Source organism: Magallana gigas, chromosome 4, assembly GCF_963853765.1.
Source record: "Magallana gigas chromosome 4, xbMagGiga1.1, whole genome shotgun sequence".
Lineage (NCBI taxonomy): Eukaryota > Metazoa > Mollusca > Bivalvia > Ostreida > Ostreidae > Magallana > Magallana gigas.
Window position 1 is genome coordinate 50677769 of NC_088856.1, and position 26850 is coordinate 50704618.

General features: G+C 35.5%; 2 protein-coding genes across 2 annotated transcripts in view; one reads left to right on the forward strand and one right to left on the reverse strand.

Annotated features, from left to right (window-relative positions):
* Positions 1–1441: 1441 nt before the first annotated feature.
* The window catches only part of LOC109619460 (tripartite motif-containing protein 3), a 34935-nt gene continuing 9526 nt past the window's right edge, over positions 1442–26850 (reverse strand). The window contains exons 2-4 of the mRNA XM_066082792.1: positions 5372–5393; positions 5024–5089; positions 1442–3568 (exon numbers count right to left, since the gene is read on the reverse strand). Coding sequence (XP_065938864.1) covers positions 1873–3549 — 1677 coding nt within the window. The 5' untranslated portion in view covers positions 3550–3568; positions 5024–5089; positions 5372–5393 and the 3' untranslated portion in view covers positions 1442–1872. The remainder of the gene's footprint in view (positions 3569–5023; positions 5090–5371; positions 5394–26850) is intronic.
* Positions 8167–26487, forward strand: LOC105333757 (helicase ARIP4). The gene is given in 23 exon segments (XM_066082794.1): positions 8167–8332; positions 9859–10982; positions 11377–11608; positions 12065–12215; positions 12510–12581; positions 12584–13436; positions 14355–14581; positions 14676–15018; positions 15358–15531; positions 15892–16006; positions 16771–16998; positions 17863–18040; positions 18280–18483; positions 18898–19016; positions 19271–19374; positions 20120–20219; positions 20617–20822; positions 21387–21460; positions 21929–22024; positions 22159–22367; positions 22510–22676; positions 22998–23234; positions 23477–26487. Coding segments are annotated over 22 exon segments (5550 nt in total). The 5' UTR covers positions 8167–8332; positions 9859–10963; the 3' UTR covers positions 24919–26487.

Here is a 26850-nt window from a genome sequence, read left to right on the forward strand (position 1 = left end):
AGAATTAAACATTTTTAGAATGTTTCACCAAAAATGTGTATTCAATGACATGTTAATACAATTCCAGAATTAGACAGTTATAACTGCACATATTCTGATGTCCTGAAGGCATTGAAAACGATTATGAACAATTCGTGTATAGGCATGCTAAGACAGACTAGTCATGAACCTGGGTTATGTAAAAAAAATTGTATTGATTCTTACCTTCAAAGCCAGTATTAAATGCCAAAGAATAAATTTATCATTAATATGTGATGTATCTATCTGTTAATAATCGAATATTAGAAATACATTTATTAGATTATCATAATTTTGTGGACCAGAAAAATACACAGAAAACCCGTTATTTCTTCATATATTGAAGATTACCATGGTAACTACTACTCCTTCCAAGGCTGAGGTCTCCATGGAGTTGAAGCTTAGATTTTGATTGATAAAGAAATAATCCATGCATAGTCAACACAAAGACTGGCTCAGTATTTTGAGAGGAATGTAAAATTGTAAACAGTTGACAGTTGTTGCACGCCTACCAATACAATAGGTCATCCGATTGACTCAAATGACCTAAACATTTTAGTGTAGGCCCGAAATTACTTTTTCTCAATTGTAAAAATCAATCAGAAATGAATTTACATTAGAAATTGCATTCTCAATGTTTCATCTCTTCAAAAATGTACCTCTATTTTTTTTTCAGATATCTTTGGCCAGATTATGATCAAGGCTATCTTAGCCTTGAGTTGCAATTAGTGCTTGAATTATTGAAATCACATAAAAAAAGAGCTAATAAAAATGCCTCAATATAAAAAATTTCAAATCATCATGTTTTAAATTGGACCCCAAGTCTAAGATTATACTTCATGTTTCTGTGACATGGAGTAAAATATAACCACACACAAGTGTGTTATTTATTTATGCATCATTTATTTCATTTTTTTAAATTCATATAATAAACACATATCTTTCAGTACTTTCTAATTTTATCTTAAATACATGTATCACCATGTTTACATTGTTCGGAAAAAACAATTTTACTCAAAAATATTCTAATCCTCAGAATTTTTATCTGAACTACTCAAATATTGTTTTCAAGCACAAAATACCTCCTGATCATGAGGAATCTGAGATTAAGGTCAAGTTAAATAGTTTTTGATTGAAAATTTCTTCATGATATGAAAACTAACTCACTATCACAAATGGCAAATACCATAGTTTAAGAAAAAAATCCTTTAATATATTTTAATTATTTATATTAAAACAAGTTCATCGAGCTACTTTGTAATCCTAGACCATATATTGAATCCACACATATAAAATCAACAAACTTCACCATACAGTTTATTTATTAATCATTTATTGTATTAAAATATTCATCTAATAAAATTACAGGTCTCCATATCTAGTATTACAATTTTTTACATGTGTAAATCCTTTCAAATAAAAACATGTTTCATTCATAAAGTTCATGCACATATAAAGTTAAAACCATGAAAAATCAATTTGTTGACACCAAATGCATTAAAAAATTCACTACTTAAAAACTGGTATATTGTGTATAATTGTTTACATGTTTCACACATAATCAGTTCGTTGACAAACAATTCATGTATATATACTCAATTGACAATGTAACACATGTACACATACACTCTAATGTATAACACATGTACACATACACTCTAATGTATAACACATGTACACATACACTCTAATGTATAGATATAAAACTAAACAGTGTGTTATATATTATGCCTGTACGAGATTATATTTTTTTTTTATTTAAATGAAATATATTTATACAAAGTTTTATTTACACCAGTGTATGTAATCTATAGACACATTAAAGTACTACAGTAGTAAAATATATAGCACATCTTACATGTATTGTATTTTCTTCACTTTACCTGTGTCCCACTCAGCCACAAAGAGGTTGTCTCTGGTGTCCACACATAAACCCCGTGGAATCTCTAAATCACAGTTGTCAATGTAGTGGAGGAACTGTCCGTCCTGATCCAGGATGTGGATATAGTGGTTGTCACCGTCTGCTGTCAGGATGCGACCCTGGCTGTCTGTTGTGATGCCGAATGGACTAAATGATCCCTTGGTAGTAGAGGGAGGACCAGTGTAGGTAAACCGGAGTTTCCCGGCCTGATTGACCACCACTACTGCATCGGCTCCACAGTCTGACGCACAGATATCTAGGTTCCTGTTCTTACTGATGCATTTAATGCCATCATATGAATAGAGAGGTTGTCCTTTGTCGTCGTACTGAATACTTTGTTTCTCTGTGGAGCCAGAGTAACACACAACTTTTGTTCGTTTATCACCATCACTGACCATGACAACCAGGAGGTCACCAGAGGAGGTACTACAGACATTGAAAGGTCTCCACCCCCGTAGTCTGATCACTGTCTTTATCTTTTTATTCTTAACTATGTTCACAGTTCTATCTTTGTAATCAGTATAAACTAGATCCCCACTCCTTGTCACTGCTATGTCCCATGGATAGTTCCCTGACTTGGTTTGGACTGACTTCACTAGTTCCCCACTGAGGTTGTAGAGTCTCATGATGTTGTCATTATAACCACACGTCCACATCTCCTCATCACTCAGACACGACACACTGTCTAATGGATTTAATACTCCATACTCATAGGTGTTTATCTGTGTGATGATCCGTGGTACATCAATGAGCGATCTGTCCGGGGGAGAGAACTCAGCACTGGGAGATTCAATGGTGTAGCCATGTTCTTCTGTTTTGATAGATGACGCTGACAGAGCACCAAACTGTTGATAAAGCTGTTCTTTGTTGATCTTCTGAGGGGTAAAACTTGGTAAGGACACTGTGAGTTTAGGAGGCAATCTTCTGAATTCATCATTCCTGGATTTGTAGGCAGAGACACGGCTGACATCACTGGAGTCCAGTAAAGTCTTCAGTTCAGTAATGGTCTGTGTGATTTCAGAAATGGTGTTTTTGATTTCATCTTCGTGTTTGTCTAAGACAGCCAGGTGTTTGGTGTCCGTTTCCTCCACGTTAGATTTCATGTTTCTGATAATGGTGTTTATTTCTCTGTGCAAGTCTTCTCCATGTTTGTCGATTTCTGTTGTTAATTTCTGGGAGTTTTCATTCAGAGCAGTTTTCTGGTCTGTGATAATGGACGCAATCTCTTGATATTTAAGATAAATGGTTGTTTCTAGTTCCTGTAAATTTTTTTGAATGATTTCTTTCTTGTTGTCCATGGTTTTAGTTATTTCAATAAATTGATGGTCATGGTGTTCTTCAGAGGAAGCACATGTTGCACAAATAGGAATGTCACATTGCACACAGTAATGTTCACATATTTTTGAGGGATGTTTTTGACACTTTGGACTATATCCTCTCTTTTTAAATGGCACCACTTTGTGTTCTTTGGATTGATCAGAGATATGGCCCTTCTCACAAGCTTTACACAGATATTTGTTACAAATGACACAGTACATAGGGGGGCCCGGGGTCTCACAGAGATGACACCGTAACACATCCTGAAGGTTGTTCTCAGGGTCCATGGTCATGGCACTTTTGTCATATACTCTGAAAAAAAAGCCCAACAAACTTAGTATGCATTAATGTAATGTCTTTTTTCATATGTGTTTTTTGTTGACTAAGTTTTACTATCACATGTAACTTCCTAAAAGTTAAAATTGTTTCAATTTTTCAAAACATTTACAATATGCCCATTGGGCCTTAACGGTCACCGAAGTATATTGTAACCATCTGATCAATCATTAATGGTAATTCAACCATTTTTACGATAACCCAGCATGAGGTTGGTGAAGAGGATAAGTTGCTTAACAAACTAGCAGGTTTATATAAGGATTGGAAAAGTGGTTTTAACTGGTATCTATATCTGAAGCGTTTTCTGGGATGGGCGGGGGTGCTAAACTATACTTCCAAAAAAAAAAAAAAATTCTTCCCTACTAAAATTCTTCTCCCTCCGAATCATGAAATTCCTAATCCGTGGGGGGGGGGGGGGGGGGGGGGGGGCATAACTTCAATTTCACTCCTCATTTCCTTATCTTCATATCAATTTTTTACTTACTTCCAAAAAAGTGGGGGGGGGGGGACACTCCATTATAACTTACTTCCAAAAAAGTGGGGGGGCCAACTCCATTATAATTAATTTTTTTATATGTAAATTTTAAATAATTTATTGCTGCAAGAAAAAGTGCGGGGGGGGGGGGGGGGGTGTAGCCCCCCCCCCCCTCCCCCCTGATGCTACGTGCCTGTCCTGCACAAAAAATCTAATCAAGATTTAGACTAAGTATATTCATGAAAAAGTACTGAAGGTATGAATGTATAGAGAGAAGTTATCTTGATCTGAGCTTTGGTGGAAATAAAGGATGGAGGATTCATGCATTATCTATTGTATATGAACTTAATTCATGGTTCTGGGCGACTACGGTATACCAAGGTTATTACTCATGTTACTTAATTATCCCTTATTTGTTTATGATTTGCACACTGTCTTTTCTAAGCAGTTTATTAAATTCAAACTAGCTTGTGACAAATTCTCGTCAAGAATTATTTCTTGCCAGTGCATTGGTACATCATTTTTTTGTATATAATTTTCTGTGTTGATAAAATGACGTAACAATGCACTGTTAAGAAATGGTCCTTGGCGAGAATTGGTCATCATACTATGCACACCAGTAGACTTTTTGGAATTTCTCATTGGCCTGTCCTTCTGTGCCCTCAAAATACGTTTTACCATGGGGCTTTTAAACACCTCGTTTACAAATTTATCTCTGGTTGACACACGACGACGGACAAAAACTAGATAACAATAGATCACCCCACTCTTTCAGGTGACCTAAAATATCATGTGATTTTTGTGGATTCATATTACAGCAACATTTGATTGACAGAGTTTTATACAATATTTTAAAGAAAAACAATAGAGTTTAATCACTGACATAAATGTCAATGTTGAATATATAGATCTAAAAACAAGTGTAAAGTCAATATATGATACGAATTACAACAAACCTGCCGAGTACAAAATGGCGACATTTCACATGTTTATTCTTCCTGGTACCATTGTCCTGTAGCTACCTGTTTAAAATCACGTGACATGTTTAGATAATGCACAGAATGACAAATGGGGTGTATTTTGAAAGCACCCCCCCCCCCCCCCCACGATATTATTTACTAGATTTATACTTTACTACGCATGTAAGTAGCAAACACGGCGGGGGAGGGGTGGCTTATATGACTTTAGAGCTTGTATTATTAAAGATTAAATATTCATCATTGTTGAATTCAACCAACAACAAAGCAAATGCGTTAAACATGTTAAATGGAATATATTGGGAAAGAGAAAAATTTAGCCTGTACCTAGCTGAATTTCCAGTTCTTCCTCCCAAATGTCGTCTGCGTTGCAAGTAACAGACCACCCGTTAACTCTCTGTGGAGGAGAAGTACAAAGGTGTTCCGAAGATAAGTAAGAAGGGGATAGGCCTAAAAAGCGTGGTTTGAATTATTAAGGTGGCTAGAATAGATAAATAAAGAGTCTTTTTACAGAAATTAAAAATTAATTCTCTTTTTTTTGTACTTAATATTATATGATATCTCATATCCATACAAGTTATTTTTACAATATACATTGGAAATGCCTACATACGTCGCCGGTGTGCGAACTTTTGTTGCTTTACGCCAAAAAAATCTATTTATTGCATCTGTGGCACATTACTTTTAAATCAACCCCCGTAGTCCCAATTTATTCCATTTGACAATGTATTTACTGACTCACTCAATTTTACATAAATTAATTTTATAAATCCAAATGGCCATTTTATATGGGGAAGGGGGTCAGGGATCAAGACACCCCTCTCTGTAAAAACCGAATAGTTAAAAAAAAAAAAAGGTCTTAGATTCTCCTGGCGGCAAACAAATTAAATTATTCATCGAAGCCCCCTCCCCTAGGAAAAATTGATGGATCCGCGATTGGTATTTTTTTCTTGCAAACCATTTTACTCTTTGTTTGCAGATTTAGAATTTCTATACTCAGGACCATTTTTTTTATATGTATATCCCTGTCATTATCACATATCTTTTATATATACATAGCCTTTCAGAAATTACAGGTTTGAGAATTAAAAAATAGCTTAAGTGTTTACAAAAATATTTGACTAAGTTATTCAGAAATATATTCAGACAAAATAAATCTCAAACCAATTAGATAGGGTGTGTACAGCCCTGCATCTAAAGCTACATCTGTAATTCATTTATAAATATTATAGTTAAATAAACTATGCAAACTATTATCTTTAAAATATGTGACCTGTTCCATAAAACTTAATCCCAACCAGCATCCAAAACCTATGGCTTAGATTCAGCATTCAAGCCTGCCAGGTGCATCAGTATCATTAGACGCACCATCCATGCAAGTTTGGTGAAGTTAGGACCAGTAATAACTAAGATATAATCATCAGAGAGCACCTGCTCCAAAAGCACCAGCTCTCAAAACCTTAACCTTCTCAAGCATCCAAAACCAATGGCTCATATTCAGCATTCAAGCCTGTCAGGTGCATCAGTATTATTAGACGCACCATGTCCATGCAAGTTTGGTGAAGTTAGGACCAGTAGTAACTAAGATGTATTTTTTAGCATCCTTTATAATGGAGATCAGGCTCTACATCTGAAGCTACCTCTGCGATTCATTTGTATTATAGTTATATCAACTATGCAAGTTTGAAATAGTACTACTATCTATTAAACATGTGACCTGTTTCAAAAAACTTAACCTCATCCAGCATCTGAAACCTATGGCTTAGATTCAGCATTAAAGCCTGTCCTGGGTATCAGCATTATGAAACACATTATCCATGCAAGTTCAATGAAGTAAAGACCAGTAATAACAAGAGATGTTTGTAAAACACTTATGCCCCCCTCCCTTGGAAACATCCACACAAAAAAATGAACGTAAACTTCAAATAACTGGAATTTTTCTAAATCCAAGGGCCGAAAATGTCGAAAATTGCTCTATCATACATAAAATCAAACTTGACCTAGATACTATCATAAACCTGTATACCAAATTTCATTTCAATATGTTCATCCTCTGCGAAGAAAATGAACGGAAACTGTTGGTGGACCGACCGACCGACCGACAGACAGCAGCAAAATATGCCCTCCCTTCTTCGAAGGGGGGCAAAACAAAGATATAAATGTAATCATCAAATGGCACCTGCTCCAAAAAATTTAACCGGCTCTTTAAACCTTAACCTCTTGAGTATCCTCCTGTAGTCTCTAGTGTTCTATACCCGGATTGTCAACTGATAAAACATGTGTACACATAATGAACACTACATGTACATTGCTTCATGCTGGCTGAGTGATGAGGATAATTAAAGAAAAAGACAACTTTAAGCACCTTTTATTATCAAATTTATTATTAAGACAGTAGTTAACATACAGCGTAAAATAATTCTATCAATGGCATTCATAAAAACATCGAAATGTCGCAGTAAAAATTTAATTTTCACAAATTTTGGAAAGAAAGAAAGAAATGAAAACAATCTCAAGGACACAGAATTAGACAATTTGACGCTGATATAGAGATGAAAGATAATTTATGAGAAAGAAACAGAGTTTATCCTATCTCTAGGGACCGACTGACCATTAAGTTCAAGATCTGCACTAGCGGCGGCTCCACCCGGTCTCACGCCCGCTTCCGCATGTAATTCTTAGCACACCGTGACAGCCCTCTTACCGGCGAGTTCGTCGCCACTTACACCCTGAGTGCTCACATTGCGGCGGCAGCTCTGTATATTACAGGTGCGACGATCTATAGCGCCATCCATTTTCAGGGCTCAAAGTCAACTTTGTTTTAGATAGTGGATTTGTACTTTTGTACTTTATGCTGGTTTAACTATCTTAAAAATTTGAGCTTTTTATAGTAAAGTCTATAAATTAAAGCCATCACCTGATAGGTAATGTGGAACACGGCCTCATTTAGTGTACAGTATTTTGTAGATTGTATGCTTTATATTTTCTATATAGCTTATTTAGCTACAGTCTTCATTCATATTTTCATATCACAATTATTTTTTTTACAAATCATAAAAAGAGTAGATTTTGAATTTGGCGCCATTGAACTCATCCCGAGCTCTTTTATGCAAAGAGTTAAAGTTTGTTTGTTTATAAGGGATGTTTACGGATGTTCAAGTTAAACTTGTAAGATAAACACTTTGTTGATCGCGGTAAATATTGTTCAGTACAAGATTTCAGAGTAAGATTTACTACCCTCTTCGAGCTTAACGAACAAATATGAAAGGAACTTGGTTAAATAGTGAGGTATTTGTAGTTCGAATTTTCTCCACTGAATTACACCGTCAGTTGTAATGGCATTTTAGTTTAGTCGATTTAATTAATAGTTTTTTGATAAAAAGTCACAATTTTTGGATCTTTTTTTATGGATTAAGAGGATTTATATTTACCGGTATTGTAATAAAATATTGTAACGTGCTAACGCTACACTTTGGTTTGATTTGTTCTTCTGACACCAGGTACTTTTACTGGCAAGTACCCAACCCCAAATATAAGTAAATGAAATAAAGAGTCTGCTGTAAAGTTTCACAATTTATTGATACACCAACTATTTCTTACAAGACAGAAAATAAATAGCCTCCTCAAAACAACATTAATTAAATTCCTGCCCTTTTTATTCACTGAAATAGCCTCATAAATGCTTAAATAGTCTGATTCAGAAAAATTCTGAATATGTGACTTAGGCCTAACTAAAATTACCTATCCTGATTTAAACACTGATAAAAATTCCCACAAAAGAAGTTTATAAGATCTGATTCAGATATTAATCTGAAAATATGACCTTAATTAATTATAATCCACTAATTAACTTTAAATTAATTGATCTGATTTCCAAATTATGGAAATATGTGATCAAAACCTAATCTCTTAAACCCAATTAAATTTCTAATAAAATAAATTACTTACATCTTAAAACCCCCAAAATTGCAGACTAACGAAAATTAACGGATTCGCGCTATATATATACCCCGTTCATATCCGTTAAACCTTATCACTTCTAAAATTCGTCTACTAAAGACAGATTTTGTTAACAGTAAACGGAATACATCCCAAATAACATAGTTCTATGAATAAAAATCACAAACAATTAAAGTTAAACTTTTAAAACACTACTTTTCATTCAACATATCAAGTATCAATATAAAAATACAATTTTGTTTACTTACGATGTCAATTTCAATGGAATTCACCGGGTATGAATATTTATGAGGGTGAACTCTAAAATAGGAAGTTTGACCCGGAAGTAGAGGTCAACTTCGGAAAAGCAAAACAGAAATGCATACATGTGCAAGAAAAACAAGTGAAATACTCAATAAAGAGGAACTACAGAAACAAGAGGATAAAGATACAAATAGATAATGATATTACAACCCCGTAAGTACATAGATAGCCTTTAAAAAACAAACACATAGGCTGTAAACGTATAACATAATATGATTTCTAATTTCCTCTGTTCTGTAATCACGGTAACAATTTATAACAATAATGCATAAATAACAAGTGATTTTCTACCAAACCTAAATATACGATTCAACTCTATTAGATCACATATATGTAATCTAATTATAATCATGTTATAAACATTATTCACATAAATTCACATGGCAAAAGATACAGGGAAGGGGAAGTGTCAAAACACATATTTTGACCTACATGTATTCAAAGATAAGAACCAAAACTCTACATTATGGTCAGGTAATTTTAATTATGCAGAGGGATTTATTATTTTCATAAAGTTTACCCTCTGTACAGTCACTAAATTTTTTTAATAGGAAAGGAGGAATGAGTATATAAATACACTGAAAATATATGGCTGGACTGGGAATCAAACCCAGGACCCCTGCAACTCTAGTCAGGAGCTCTACCACTGAGCTATCCAGGCAGATATCCACTTCCATATAGCCCCAACTACTACGGTACATTCCTCACCCCTTAAATGATCTTCGCCCTCGAAGATCACCCCAGGTTCTTCCCCTGGCAGGAGTTAACCTGTCAGTTCCAGGGGCAGGTCACGGCACCAAATGTAATAGGAAAGGAGGAATGAGTATATAAATACACTGAAAACATATGGCTGGACCGGGAATCAAACCCAGGACCCCTGCAACTCTAGTCAGGAGCTCTACCACTGAGCTATCCAGACCGATAGCCACGGTCCATATAGCCCCAACTACTACGGTACATTCCTCACCCCTTAAATGATCTTCGCCCTCGAAGATCACCCCAGGTTCTTCCCCTGGCAGGAGTTAACCTGTCAGTTCCAGGGGCAGGTCACGGCACCAAATGTAATAGGAAAGGAGGAATGAGTATATAAATACACTGAAAACATATGGCTGGACCGGGAATCAAACCCAGGACCCCTGCAACTCTAGTCAGGAGCTCTACCACTGAGCTATCCAGACCGATAGCCACGGTCCATATAGCCCCAACTACTACTAACATTTTATTAAGTATCATTATGATTATTTCTAAATTATTTGCACTCAATATTACATGTACCAGTATATTAATTTCTGTCAGAGCTGACTGACGTGAACACAGCAGAAATGTAAGTTAATTTGTTCCATTGATCTGTTGAATTTCTGTCAAGCGTGTTTCCAAGATTTTTAATGTCAGTATTTTTTCTAAGTAGTCAACTAAAAGTCAAGTCATATATTTTTGATCAAAGACCCTGTTATTGCTTAAAGATAATGATATTTTCAGGGGATCTGTTAAACAATTGATTATTTTTAACGGTATTATAATGTATATTGTTTTCATTAATTATCATAACGAGAAGAACGTGTGATTGTGTTGTTTATAGTACTCTGAGGACCTGATTTTCTTTCTCATCTAGATGAAGAATCCCAGGATAGTGAACAAAGTGAAAATGAAGAAGAAATGGATGAAGAAAGTAAAAGTATGCTCTTTTTCATTAATTTTGAAATAACGAATGAAAGTTAAATTTATATTACACTCCATATCCTGTAATTCATACCCAGAAAACATGTTTTTGAACTGCTTCACTATTTTATTTATGGCTTTATTGAATTCATATTTAAATTTTCATATCTATTTAGTTATAATGTGACTTAGGTTAATACAAAAGATTTTGATGCAAATAAAAACAAATACTTTGGGAATCTTCTATAATAAGACAGGAGAGGATTGTGGGTCATGAATTAATATAAATTTATGCTTAACAGCTTTCAGTGTACAGTTAAAAAAAAGAGTAAAATTATAGACGAGGTAATCATGAAATGTCAAGTTACAGGTGAATGAACAGTATTGATAAATTATGGATAAATTGTCAGGTTCCTATACTATGGACACAGATGAACTACCACAGGTCAAGACGGAGAATGACCCCAAACCACCAAAGGTCAAGGCCATAGAGGAGCTGACACAGGCAGATGATGAAAACTCCAGCAACGCCCCCGCACAGCAGACAGGCAGAAAGAGGAAGCGGAAAAGAGGAGGGGGAGAGAAAGGCAAGAAGAAAAAATCCAAGAATGCTAAACCAGTCACTCTCCGTCGAAACATCAGGTACAGTCATTTTGTGTGTTTATGAATACATGTTGTTCGTACCCTAGTTATCCCTACCCCAGTACAGTATGATCATTTCATATAAAAATATTTATACAGGTAAATTCTGTTTGAAGTGTGTACAATAATGTATCATAGCAAGTGTAGCAAGATCTGTTTAGGCTAACATGTATGAAAGAAGAAAATTTTAATATAATTATACTATCTGATTGACTGTTCAAGTTGATGATATGTAAGGCCCTTATTTGCCTGAATAACTGTCATAGTTGATGATATGTCGCAATTTTTTTAAAGTATCTCTAACATAGCATTTATTAGCACATCCCTTTTATTAACAAAGTGTACAGCGCATAGAAACTACATGTATATTTTGCGCTATATAAGTCAATATAATATAAATAATAATATGAAAAGCCATTATTTGCCTGACTAATTGTCACTGTTGACAATCTCTAGGGACATCATCAAGGAGAATGACCTTGACAAACAGACACTGAACGCACAGCAGGAAGAGGCGGAGTGTCGGCAGAGAATTCTAGAGGTACAGAAAGCTCTAGAGGAGCAGAGAAAGAGGAGAATGACTCGCAACTCAAGTCCTTGTTACAGAGTAAGTACCCAACAACTCAAGTCTAAGTGCACAACTCAAGTCTTAAACATATGTTTAGCAACATAGCAGATATCAGGATTCACAACTCACCCATAGGTAGATAAATGGTTAACCTTTGGATAAAATTTTGGGATTGACAGTTTCAGAATTACAAAATAAGTAATATAACTCATTCAGTGCAGAAAGTCTTTGGAACAAAAGTATTGATAAAATAACAGTAATAAATATAAGTTCATCAAAAACTTCCTTTAGTCATAATAGAATTTTGCATGTTGGCCTCCAATTTTCTTCCAGTGGATGATGAGGACAAGAGCAGTAATGTCATTTACTTGGACAGCAGTGATGAGGGACGGCCCAGAAGGAAATCAAAAGGTATGAACCACATCAATGATATTGGGTGTTCAGAGAATAAACATCTACATGAACATGAAGGTTTGAACCACGTCAACGATATTGGGTGTCCAGGGAATATGCTTGTATATGAAGGTATGAACAGAATCAACACCAATGGGTGTGCAGGAAGTATTCATGTACATGAATCTGAAGGCTTGAACAAAATCAGCAATATTTGGCATTCAGAAAGTAAACATCTACATGAACATGAAGGTTTGAACCACATCAACACTATTGGGTGTTCAGAAAATAAACATCTACATGAACATGTAGGTATGAACCAAATCAGCAATATTTGGCATTCAGAGAATGAACATGTACATGAACATGAACGTATGAACCAAATCAACAGCATTTGTTGTTCAGAGAATATGCATGTTCATGAACATGAAGATATGAACAATATCAACAACATTAGGAGTTCAGAAAATATACTAAATGAATTTGCAGGTATGAACCACATGAACAACATTGAGTGTTCAGGAAATAAATCTGAAAATATGAATTATGTGAACAACATTTTGTGTTCAGGAAACATTTCTGAAAATAGGAACCATATGGAAGGCCTTTGGTATACAGAAAATATGTCTGAAAATTTAAACCATATCAACAACTTTGGGTATTCAAGAAATAAATCTGAAAATATCAGCAGCAGCATTGGGTGTTCAGGAAGTAGATCTGAAAATGTAAAACATTTGGACGACATTGGGTGTTCAGAAAATTTATCTGAAAGTATAAACCTTATCAACAACTTAGAACGGTCAGGAATTGTATCTGAAAATATAAAGCATTACGAGGACAGCGGATGTTCAGGAATTATATCAGAAGGTATGCATCTTATTAACTTCAGGGGGTACACGGAAAATATAATTGTATAACGGAATGAACAAGGTTTTTGACAGGAAAAAAATGTGCACTGTACAAAAACTTTGTTATAGCTTTATCACCTGAAGTGTGAAAAAAAGTGAATGTTTTTAAAATTTTCTGTAGATTTATATAATTGTACATGTTATATTTACAAAGAACTCCTATATGTTTGCTAAGGAGTAATATGGTTGCTGTATAAAATCTATATTAGCTGTAGCAAATTCACACACAGCTGGAAAATAATCAGAATCAATCTTTCTGGTTGTTGGTTTACTACTTAAAAGTACTTAAATCTCTAGTTGTAAATTGACTATACTTACACATACATGATTTAGAAAGTCTAAATTCTTATTTTTTCTTGTTGCTTGACCAGTTGAAGTAGTGTAGGTCCATAATTTCAATACCGATATTTGCAATTTGATATGAATCGCCGAAAGATTAAAATTTATGACAGTGATTAAAAAGGCTGAATAGTATTTCCATGGACATATTCTCCTCTTTACATTACATGTCAATAATCAGGGATTGTCTTATCCTGGAGCATTTATTTTTTTTTAAAGAAGAGCATATTATGTAATGATGAGTGGAATCATCATAATGCTGTAGTTTCATTAATATTTTTGGGCATCAATTTTCGTGGTAATAGGTGAAAATGACAGTTTTAAGAAAACATATATTTGTAGCCTGTGACCCTGTCAATACAATATGTTATAAGAAATCGCATTTCAGTAATCATTTAATTTTATTGATCGACTCATCAATGAAATCTACGATTATTTGGTATTAAAAGATGATTGAAAAAACCACAGAATTGTTTGCATTTTATAATTAACACTTCCTGTGCCTGTGTATTCAGTTTATGTTCGGTGAATATTGTAGACAGTGACATCATTGAGCTGAGTAGCGATGAAGAAGACGTTCTCCTGACGAAGGACGAAGACAGCGATGTAGATCCTGAAGACCCAAACAACGCAGGAAACCATATAAATGATGCTCTGAACGCTCATGACGACTTTGGTCGAGTGCTGGTTAACATCGGCCATCCGTCGGATGAACCGGATATATTTCTAGCACCACAAATTGCAAGATATATCAAGAAACATCAGGTAAGATCAAACACTTTTAAAATGATCAAGGTAGATTTTGAAAATAGGTTGGATTTTTTCATGACTATAATCGTAAATTGTTTTCTTTTCGTAGATCGGTGGAGTGCGATTCCTGTACGACAATCTGATTGAGTCCCTCAGCAGATTCCACAACAGCCCTGGCTTCGGCTGTATCCTGGCCCACAGCATGGGGGTGGGTAAAACCATCCAGATGATCTCCTTTGTGGACGTGTTCCTGCGGTGTGCCAAGGCTAGGACTGTTCTGTTGATCGTGCCCATCAACACATTACAGAACTGGATGGCAGAGTTCAACATGTGGTGCCCCACGAAGGAGATGGTTGGTGACCTGGGCACAGATCATGTGATTCCCCGCCCATTTAACGTGTTTCTCCTCAATGACAATTTCAAGTCCACAGGGTCCAGGGCCAAAGTTATAGGTAGGTTGAATGTCAGTGGAGAAATTTGATCTAAAATACATGTAGACCTTACTTAGGCTATTGTAGAATCTCATTTTATTGGATGTTTGAAGGATTGATGAACTATTAAGTATATCCTCATCAAATAGAAAGAAAAGATCTACTAGTATTAGAGTTTTTGGCACCATTGGGTACCCCTCACACAACAATGTTTGTCCTGTTATGCATATACTAGAAAATCAATTTATTGAAGAGAAATTACACAAAATCACTGTAGGAAATTGCATGAAATATGCTTGTAAATTGAGGTATGTAACCGTGTGGTTTATTTACTAGAATTGTTGATTGGTCTGTTTACAGGAGAGTGGTACACTAAGGGAGGGGTGTTGTTGATGGGGTATGAGATGTACAGGTTGTTGTCCAGTCGCAAAGGTCACATGGCAGATGTCAAGGTCAAAAAACCGAAAAAACCTTCTGCTTCTCCTGTGGTGATTGATGTAGACGAAGAAGACAAAAACAAAGAACTCCTCGTGGGTAAGTGAACAGTGGATCTTGTAATGAGAAGCTGTGAAGCCATTTAATGTCAAATGGGTAAGTCAACCAAACATGTTAAATTGATTTAAGAGAAACATGGATCTCTAGTATGTAAGAAGAGAACCATGGATTTATTAGTAAGTGTCCATGGCAGGTCAGCCATTGATCTCTAGAGGTTAGGTCAAATATGAATTCCTAGTTGGTGAGTGGACCACGAATTACATGTATAAGTTAGAGATGAATTTGGAGATTTGCAGCAATGCCATTTGGCCCTATTGGATGGATTTAATGAGACTTGATTTAATGAGAGTGTTTTAAGCTTGTGGGTTGAGTTCTGTAACAGTATTTTTCTGTCTGTAGGTGTACATGAGGCCCTGATCAACCCAGGCCCTGACCTTATTGTGTGTGATGAAGGTCATCGCATCAAGAACAGCCAGGCCGGAATCTCACAGTCCCTAAAGAACATCAAAACAAGGTCAGTGTCAGCTCATTGAAACATCTTCCCAAGTCTATAGTATACGAGGCCTCAACATCAAACAGTGAGAGTTGTAAATTTTTCACTTGTATTTAAATGTCAAAGTGGTAATTCTTGAGATAAATGCAAACCTCCAACTGTTTTAATTTTAGGTAAGGCAATTTCTTACCCATTTAAAATAATTACTGCGTCAGACTGATAGTAACTGGTTACAAAATTAGAAAATTAGAAACTTGTTACTCGAACTAACTATAGACATTTGCATATTTGAGCACAAATTTATTACAAATTTTGTATATTTTGAGACATTGGTATATAATCAATTTAAACTGAAGACAGTTAAGCCTTGCCGCAAAGATTGTGAAGGGAAATTTGTCAGTGGGTGTTAATTATAATGACTGTGAAAACAATATTTCATTGCCCTATCTGTTCAGCTTTTATTAAACCATTTTTGTTGAGTACTATTTCCTAATAATTTTTGGTGTACCTTCTTTCAATGTGTTTATTTTACCTCTTACTTTAAAAACCAAGGATTTTGATTTATTGAATAATGTATCAAATGCTTTTGTCTATATTGGACACATAACATGTAACTATGATTATACAAACTGAAGATCTAGTAAAAACTTGTCATAAGCAGACTTCAATTTGCCTTTGCTAATCATCTTTTACTAATAAATTGCACTGACTACAAAATAACAGAAAGGGAAATTATTTCACGACTGTTTGCCCATTGAATGCTGTACTAATTGTATTCGCTGCAGACGGCGTGTGGTTCTAACTGGTTACCCCCTCCAGAACAATCTGATGGAGTACTGGTGCATGGTGGACTTTGTTCGCCCCAACTACCTCGGCACCAAGACAGAGTTCAGCAACATGTTCGAGCGTCCAATCACCAATGGCCAGTGTCAGGACAGCACGCCCTCTGACGTCAAGCTGATGAGATATCGGGCTCACGTACTTCACAGCTTACTGGAGGGATTCGTACAAAGGTCAGTATTTACGGTAATAGTAGTGGGAATATTATGAAGAAATAAACAGCAGTGTTAAATAGTTCAAAGGGACATGTCCTGGGTTGGTCACGTGATTAAATCCTGAGAAGGCTGTTTAAAAAAGGTCGCACAGAAATAAAGGATTTTGCTGTTCTGTGTGTTTATATAAGAAAATATCGGTATATTTGAAAAATTAATGCATTTAAAAAAACAATATTATTAGGTTGACTATACATACTTGACAGTATCATTTTCTGCTTGAGAAGGTCCCTTTACATGTATAAATATTCAGATTTTTTGTGACAAATGAAACTTTTTTATTCAGTTTGCCAAGTTTTAATTGAACAGATAGAGGAAGTTTTATGTACAATTCAAAATACAAATGTTTCAGGTTACAAGATCTTGTTGTAAATAAATGAACAGTCATGTATTTACTTGTAAATTTAGCTGAAAAGATATACATGTATATTAATAGTTTGCATAGTTACTAGACTATGAAATATATGAAAACAATTACGGATAAAATTCAGACTTGCAAACCTATTTACAACTGGTTCCCATGATAAACATCTTAATAAAAAGATTGAAAGTGTTCTGTATTTATCCTCATTCTGACATTATGAACGAAATTTGTTTTAGAATGGTTTGTATCTGCAATCTGAATTATTTACGAACAATTTTTGAAAAATAAAGTGTGGTTATTTTCTGATAAAATCCAACCACATGGGTGAAAAAATACTAATCATGAAACAAGAAAACATTATTCAAATGATCAACAATCAGAAGCATTCTTAATTGACAGTATTAAGACTAAGTATACATTGACAGTATTAAATCTGTAATGGTGAAGTTCTTCTTTTCCAGACGAGGTCACACTGTTCTTCAGCAGGCTCTGCCGCCCAAACAGGAATTCATTTTCTTGGTGCGCATGTCCCCAATCCAGCGAACTCTGTACAGAGAGTTCATGAACTCCCTACAGATCCAGAATCTCGGGTCATGGGCGAACACCAATCCCCTCAAGGCCTTCGCTGTGTGCTGCAAGGTAGAATTTTGTTTTTAAATTATTACAACAATTAGTGGTAATTAAAGCTGCAGAAATATCCTTTCAAAACTACATGTACAATGATGTTATTGTGCTTTCACCATTTTAGTTGGCATATTAATCAAGAAGGTTTAAAATTTCTTAAACAAAGCAATGTGATATGCAAATCAAGGATCATTTAGTAAGAAAATCTCTAAAAAGTTTTCAAGTGATTCTGACTGCATTATGTCTCTGTACAGATATGGAACCATCCTGATATTTTGTACAATCTGATCCAAAAGAAGAAAAGCATCACTGATGACAATGACCTTGACATTGAGACGGATAATGGAACGGGAACCAAAAAGAAGAGGTGTGTCAAGAAGAAGCCCCAGAAGAGCCCCCAGCCCGTCGACCAGTACTACCCCCCGTACGAACGTGGGCAGGAAATCAGCTACGAATGGGTAATTTACTTCCTTTCTACCCAGTATGAGTAATTAGGTAACTTCCTTTTTACCGTGAATTTTGTTTTTCATTTTTAAGAATGTGGGCTTTGTCTCTCTGTCCATTCTTCTTAAGAATTAGATACAGATGGGTAATTTAATCCCATAAATACATGTATAGAATTCTATGATTGTTTTATGCTAGGAATTTAAGCACCATATTGTGGTCCATTTGTATATGAAAATTCACAGAAGTGCTCTGACAAGGTGACCCTTGAATACAGGTTCAATTTTTCCTTTATTCAGCAATCAGCTGTCTCATGCATAAATCTCAACATCAATTTAAAGCCGCAAAGTGCCTCATAAACCTAACTACAGGGAAATTGGTTTTTGTAACTCGATTGAATGTGACGACACCATTTTGCTACTCTTTAGGTCAGTGACCTACTTAAAGAATACACCAGTGGACTTCTGGAGAGTGGAGGAAAGATGGCCATCTTATTCAAAGTCTTGGAGGAATCTCTGGCCATTGGCGACAAAATTCTGGTCTTCAGGTAGGTATACCAAATAACTTCATTTATCTGCAGACACAATAAAAGCTTAAGAGGCTAACTGAAATTGCCAAGCTTTTAAACTTGAAGTATGTGCTTAAAAAGTCTTATATCTAAGTGAAAAGTAGGAAAAGAGTTTACTGATAAATGCATATACATATATCAATAAAGGTTTGTTTCCCAGTTTGTAAGTTTATTGTATTGTCATGGAAATAAGAAGTACCTAGTCTAATAGATGTTGGAACTCTTTCTTACAGCCAGAGCTTGTTTACTTTGGATCTCCTTGAGGAGTTTCTGTCCAAGCGGAAAGTCCCACGTCCAGACATGAATGAGAACTGGTGCAAAAATCAGAGCTACTTCAGTGAGTGCAACGTTACAAGTACTTCATTATAGGTTTATTTTTAGGAACCCTGAACAGATTTCTGGGATTTCTATGAACTGTACAAAATTCAGTCCATATCCCTTCATATACAAATTATGTTCTGGGAACCAAGAATTAAGGTCTTAAATTTGGTGTATTTACCTTTAAAATATGTTGAGTGTGATTTTACCAGTGAGGTTGGAGGGAACCTCTGACTTCATATATAGATCTGCATGTGTCGTGTCCCATTACAGATTGTTAGATCTTGCATAGCATATTGAAAAGAGGAGGATTAATATGTCTAATTTTAATAAGATTGACTCTATAGAGAATCTCAGCAGCTTTTGATATCTTGTGAAGTAGGGAATACCAGAATTAAATTTTTTGCAATGGGGATTAAATACATTTTCACTAAAATAATGATTATTTTTCAACCCCTGCTTCGAAGGAGAGGGGGGTATACTGTTTTACCGTTGTGTGCCTGTCTGTCCATAACAAATTTCTGTCACGTTTTTTCTCAGGAACTAATCATTGCAGATGCCTGAAATTTTAGCACACTCTTTTTTTAGTAAATATGATGGGATCTTTTTTTGTACGAAACCAACTTCAACTTCCTGTTAAATGTTGACTTTGCTTATTTTGATAAGCACATCAGAGCAGGGGTATTACTAGTGAGCATTGGCTTACATATATCTTGTTCATGGACCATTATACTTATGTCCTGCTTGCTTTGGTTATATCCTAGGACTGGATGGGAGTACATCAGCACAGGAACGGGAAAAACTGATCAATCAGTTCAACTCACCCGAAAATACCAAATCATGGCTCTTCCTTCTCTCTACCAGGTAATACCAGTCACGGTTCAAGGTTTTATTAAACCAGGTATAATAAAGAACCAGGGACTAACAATTTTGATTTATTACATTTTCTTTTTACCTGATAAGTTGATAATATATTCTTTACCATGATTCTTGGGATATCTAGGAAAGAATATCTAATAAAATTTTAATCTCTCTCTAAAATAAAATTTGCACTTCTGAATTATTATATTTAAAGCATCATAATTATGCATTGTATATCTGCAGAATGTAAGAAATAAAAAAAAAAATAGGTGCACATGAAATCTGCTAAAATATTACTACTATTTATAAAAGAAGTTTTATCCACACTTTGTTATTTATTCCAGCACGATAATGGAGGCAATTCAAATTCCTGCAATATAATGTATTTTCTCTCTGACAGAGCTGGGTCACTAGGGATCAACCTGGTAGGAGCCAACCGTGTTGTCGTCCTTGATGCCTCGTGGAATCCCTGCCACGACTGTCAGGCAATTTGTCGGGTTTTCCGGTTTGGACAGGTCAAGCCAAGTTACATCTACCGCTTGGTGACCGACAACAGCATGGAGAAGAAGATTTACGATCGCCAGGTGTCCAAGCAGGGAATGTCAAGTGAGTGGTTCAAATGATGGAGGCAGAGATGGGGGTTATTAAATCTAGGGTCTTCATATAGAAACCTTTTTCTCTTTACGAAATCAGTGTAAAAATAGGCAGTGGGAGGGGACAAACTTAAGTTTAAACTCTTATATTTTGTAATTTTTAAAGTTGTATGGGACACTTCCATGTTGTGAAGGATTGTTTATCGAAATAAACAATAAAATAATGTATGGTTATATAAGTAATTTCTTTCCCATTATTGTCACCTAACAGTGTAGCGCAGTGGGTCAGGGGGTTTACTATAAATCTAATTATGAATTAGAATCCCGCCGCGAGTTTTACAAACTTTACCTCGCCAAATATTTTTAAAAGCTATTTTTGGGTTAAATATTGTAAAATTTGAAAATTCTAAACTGAAAGTATTTCAGTAATAATGCACTTTTATCCACATCAATATTGACAGATGTCCCATAGCACCTTAAAAGAGGATGATACATTTATTTTTCCATTGGTAGATATTTTTATGACCTATTTACAGTAATTGTATTAATAAGCTGTTTTTAATATCTGTTTATCTAGATCGTGTCATTGACGAGATGCAGATACAAAATCACCTGACGAAGAGACAGGTGGACAGTCTACTTCATTATGAGGTCAGTAGACACTATTTATAGCTAGTGCAGAGCATCAGGGTTTATTTATGTAATGGATTTAGGAAAAAAAAGTTGCTTTTACTTTAAGAAATGACAATACAGGGTTACATTAAAAAAATTAGAATTAAAGACATCAGGAAGGTTATTTATAGAATTAAAGAGGTCACTAACTAAAGGTTATTTATAAAATTAAAGAGGTCACTAAGGTTATATATAGAAATCAAGAGGTCACTAACTTAAGGTTATATATAGAATTCAAGAGGTCTGTTAGGTTATTTATAGAGTTAAATTGTCAGATTTATTTACAACATAAGGTTTATAGCTATTTCCAATTTAAATCAAAATAGTAAATATCAATATTATATGATTCTTGATTTATGGATGTACATGTATCTTTTGATTGCTATGAATTGTTATGGATATAAAGCTTCCGTATGTTGTTCATCAGAGTTAAATTCTTTTTCTTAGGACAAAGAACCTGAGTATGCTGACTTTAGTCAGGAAGATTATGAAGACCCCATCATGAACAAACTTCTGCAAACTGAGGGACATTGGCTTACGACGGTAAGGATTATTTTCTATTCATGTTAACTGTCACCATCTTGTCAATGTTGATCTTTCTTGATCAAGATAAATTGGCATCAAATAAAGATACACATGTATTAATTTGTTTTTTTAATTACATGAATAAATTGTAGAAACCCTTTGAACATGAGTCCTTGCTGATAGATAAGAAAGAACTAAGATTGACAAAGAAGGAGAAAAGACTTGCTCAGCAGAGTTACGTGATGGAGAAACGGCTGAATGTCTCGTACTCAAGACCCTCATACGCAGCTTTCTACCCCAAGGGACAGGAAGGAAACGCTCGACAGATTAAGATTGTGTCTCCACCCTCACAGCCAATTTGGTATGTCTCAGCAGAGATCTCTATGATTCTAGTGATTATCCTATTTGTTATCTTTAACTTTCAAAATAGTAATCAATTTAAAATGTCACAAAATTCTGTTTTCTGTCTCAAACATCTCTGTTTATCGCTTTGTTTGTTGCAGGCCGTCCACTACCTACACCTCTCGCCCTGTGGCCAGTGTGAAGCCAATGATCACCACCCCAGTACCCATGCAGCCCAAGGGTGTTGGCAGGGGAGAGAACCGAAATCTACCAATCATTAGCAAAAACAAACCCGGGGTGTCCGTTCATAAAGTTCTCACTACTACAGGTATTTAATGATTAATTTATTAAAATAACAATAATTTTAGATTATGGAAGTGTACAATTCAGACTGTTAATGGATACCTAGCCTGGCAAGCCTGCATGCATACTCTATGTATTATAGACCTACATACTGGCCCTGAGGACATTGGCAAAGGCCATAGAAAACTTTGATTGTGGGGATGGGGTGGTTTCAATGCTTATTTTTGGTAACCTGTAATTCAACAACATGAATTTGATAAATTTGAATTTTCCAGGGGTGGTGTAACCCCCACTTTATATCCAAGCATGTTCAGGACTCTGAATATCTGTTGGATTATTTTTTCAGATATCATGTTACCTGGTACAGCCACCAGTACACAGTCCACAGCAGGAACCAGCACAAACAAGATTCCCGCTGGACAGCAGATCTTCATCATCAAAACTCCCAAAGGAGTCTACATCCGAACAAACTCAGGCAAGATCTTTGCAGTGCGAGCCAAGTTTCCTCTGTCTGGGTCGACCACAGCTGTTGCTTCAAGCTCCTCTCCTGTTACCTCAGCAACCAACTCATCCACATCATCAGGTTAGTCATATAGCACTGTCATCAATCATTATTCACGACGTACAGTTTAAAGTCACAGGATATGTTTATCTGTAGTTTTTTCTCCTACCAATTCAAAATGGTATGAGATTTTGTGTTTTCAATAAAAATTTCATTTTTAGTTTCAACTCATTAACAAAGTCTTTAAAAATTAGTATTCAACAAATATTGATGAAACTACAGTACATTATTTTGTTTTCATTCGGGTTTTGGTAATATTTCAGCCCTGACGACTGCGGATTTACTTGCCTCCTCAGAAGAAGCCTCTGATTCTCAGGGTGAATCTCAGTCCAGTTCCTCCTCATCCAAGGACCAGGACGCCAGTGATATTCTTGCGTCTCTCTATGGGCAGGACGCTCCGATCAAGCCCGCAATATCGAGTTCCAACTCCAGCCAGGACAATCCAATCAAACCTGCGATATCTCGAACAGACTCTAGTGCTTCCCTGGCATCGCAGTTTGGAAAGTCGGACATGTTTGGTGACATCAGACAAACTGGAAATGCAAAAGTGGGCAGTGATTCTGCGACGGATGAACAGATAGACAAAGTCAGTGACAATTTGGAAAGCATGGACTCCCAACCTGACCTCCCAGTCAGCAAAGAGGAGTTGTTCTACCGAAAAAGTACACCCAACAGAAATCCTTCAAAGACAGAGCTTGATACCTTTACAACATCACAAATGGACGATATTTCGAATTTGATTAATTACAGTTCTAATACATCAAACCAGATAAGTAGTGACTCAAATCCGATGGGTGGAAGTTCAAGTATGTTGAATCATATGGATAGTAATTCAAGTATGTCCAGCCAGTTGAATAACAATTCAAATATGTCACACCATATGAGTGGCAATTCAAATTTATCGCACGAGATGAGTGGCAATTCAAATATGTCGCATCAGTCAAGTGGAAATTCAAATATGTCGCAGCAGATGGGTGAAAATTCCAATATGTTACACCAGATGGAGAGTGGTCCTGATATGTCGAATCAAATGGATGGAAATATGAGGTCCCAGTTGGATTACGGTTCCAATATGTCCAACCAGATGGGTGGTAGTTCCAACCACATGAACAGTGGTTCAAATTACATGGGAGGAGGTTCAAATATGTCAAACCACATGGGAGTCTCTTCAATGCCATCTCATATGGGAAACAATTCTAACCTGCCGCCATATCCAATACCTGGAGGAATGGGTCCGTCTCATGTCCCATTCCTATTTCAGAACCAGCTGATGTACCCTCAGGGTGGGGGCTATCCCCCCATGTCTGGGATGGGCTCCATGCCCTACTCTAGTCCTATCACCAGTACACAAGATGCAGGGACATCTTCTGTTTCCTCCTCTCTAGCTCCAACAAGTAGTAACATGTCCATGCCCTCTATGCCAGGAATGCCCTCTATGCCAATGATGGGATTCCCTTTTGCACCTTACCCCTTCCCTATACCCCAACCCTACCTGATGCCAGGAATGGACCCCAACTACATGTCCCAACTGTCCATGCCTGGTCACCAAAGGTATAACATGCACCACGGCATGCATATGCCAGGCTCAGGACCCATGATGCCCCCTGAATACCCTGGCTCTAAGGACTACATGAATCAGAGCTCCTCAGATTGTCAATCCAATCAAAGCCTGGACATGCGGCATCAAGACAACTCCAACATGTGAACTGCAATAAGGAACTTGTCTAAATAGAACTCCATACTCATCTTTCAAAAACAGTTTGAGTGTCATGGAACCAAGGTCATGTGACAAAATGTTGTCATGGTTACTGTCACCATGGCAACAATAGACAACAAGTTGCTCCCCTTTGGGGAAGGGTGACTGACGGTTGCAATAGACCACAGTGATGTGTGTTGGTGTTGTGATGCATGCCATAGTATTAATACATGTACTTAGTCTCATTCCTACTCCATAGCAGTGTACTGTGTACTCTATAGCTGTGTACTTATGTACATCCAGGTACATCATTGTCTGAACCTGGTGATATCAATACTATAGACAAACATTTTGCAGTATACCTACATGTATATTGAATGTTTGGTTGTCTACAAGATGTCTTACCATCACTTAGTAGTTTGTTCAATGTAGAATATGATTAATTCAAATCATCAATTGCATGTCTATGTATCAGCCATGTTACTTATATGTAAAAATTCATGTATATATAACTCTGTAATGTTTTGGTTTGTGATACGCGTGCGATACTTGATCTCTTCAATTAGATGAAAGACATGAAATGGTTAAAAGTATGCTTTAAAAGAAAACTACATGTATGTTTTTCTCAAAGAACATCTTTAAATCTTCGTTGCATCTTTAAAAAATGTGCTCTGTGATTTTTCATAATTTTTTATTTCTATAAAATGCAATTAAAATCTAAAACTGTTGAAATGAATGAAATAACAACCATGAGTTGGCAATATTTATTTGCATCAATCAAAGAGTATTTTTCGGTGCAGCTCAAGCTATAAGGCGGCAAACATTTGTTTGTTACCTAAGGTAGTGAAGTTTTAAAAGACCTTTTATCCTGTGCTTTGTTATTAATTTTAATAAGTATTTCATATATAAAATGAAATTTTACTTCATTCATTATTTTTAGAAGTAAAAGGTATTTAAAGAAAAAACAGGAATAGCTAAATTACTGCCGTAAGTATTCTTGCGAGATGTTAATTAAAGCCAAGGTTTTTTTTGGGGGGGGGGGGGGGTGAGATACTTGTAAAGATTTGCAAGGTATTAAATTTTTACAGAATTTTTTCCTTGTATGTTTGTTTGCATTAATTATAACAACAAACTGAAATATGAAACGTGTGAACTACATGTATATTTTAACTACATGTTGATACTTTGAAATTAGATAAAATAGATTATCAAACCAACACTTTTAAATTATATTTACAAACATTTTGATTATTAGACCATTTCATCATCATTATTTTTTTTTATCATTATTATCATTTAATATAAATTGCATTTTTAAAAGGCATGCATAGTGTAAGAGATCTCTCGTGCTGTTCAAAATGTAGCTGTAAAGATGCATATTAACATGCTTTCACAGGTTTAAAGCAATGTTTATACACCCACTAACATGTTACTCTGTAGAAGTATAATTGTCATTGTTAAGGTGAACTTATTTCAACATCTTTATAATGTCCCTCTGAGAGGTTTGTATTATAAATTTTCATGTCATTTTTTTGATGTTTTTATTTAAATAATAAAATATGTAATGGTACAGATTTTTATTGGTTTATACTTTCTTTTTTCTTTTCTGCTCTGAGAGAGAGAGTGCAATGTTACGTGCTGGCTTTACAATCTCTCTAACGAAGTAATGCAATATGCTTTTAATTTTGTACTTTAATATATTATTGTAAGAAATAAGGGAGACAATTTTCCTCCCAAAAAAAAAATGCGTTGTGCATATACTAACTATGTAAGATTCATTGCTGACTCGCAAATTTTTAAAGTAGAATGGGACACTTATCGATACTAATGTAGATAGAACTTCATTATATTTAAAATGCCCTCAGCGGTTTAGAATTAATAAATTTTAGAATGTTTCACCAAAAATGTGTATTCAATGACATGTTAACTTAATAGAATCCC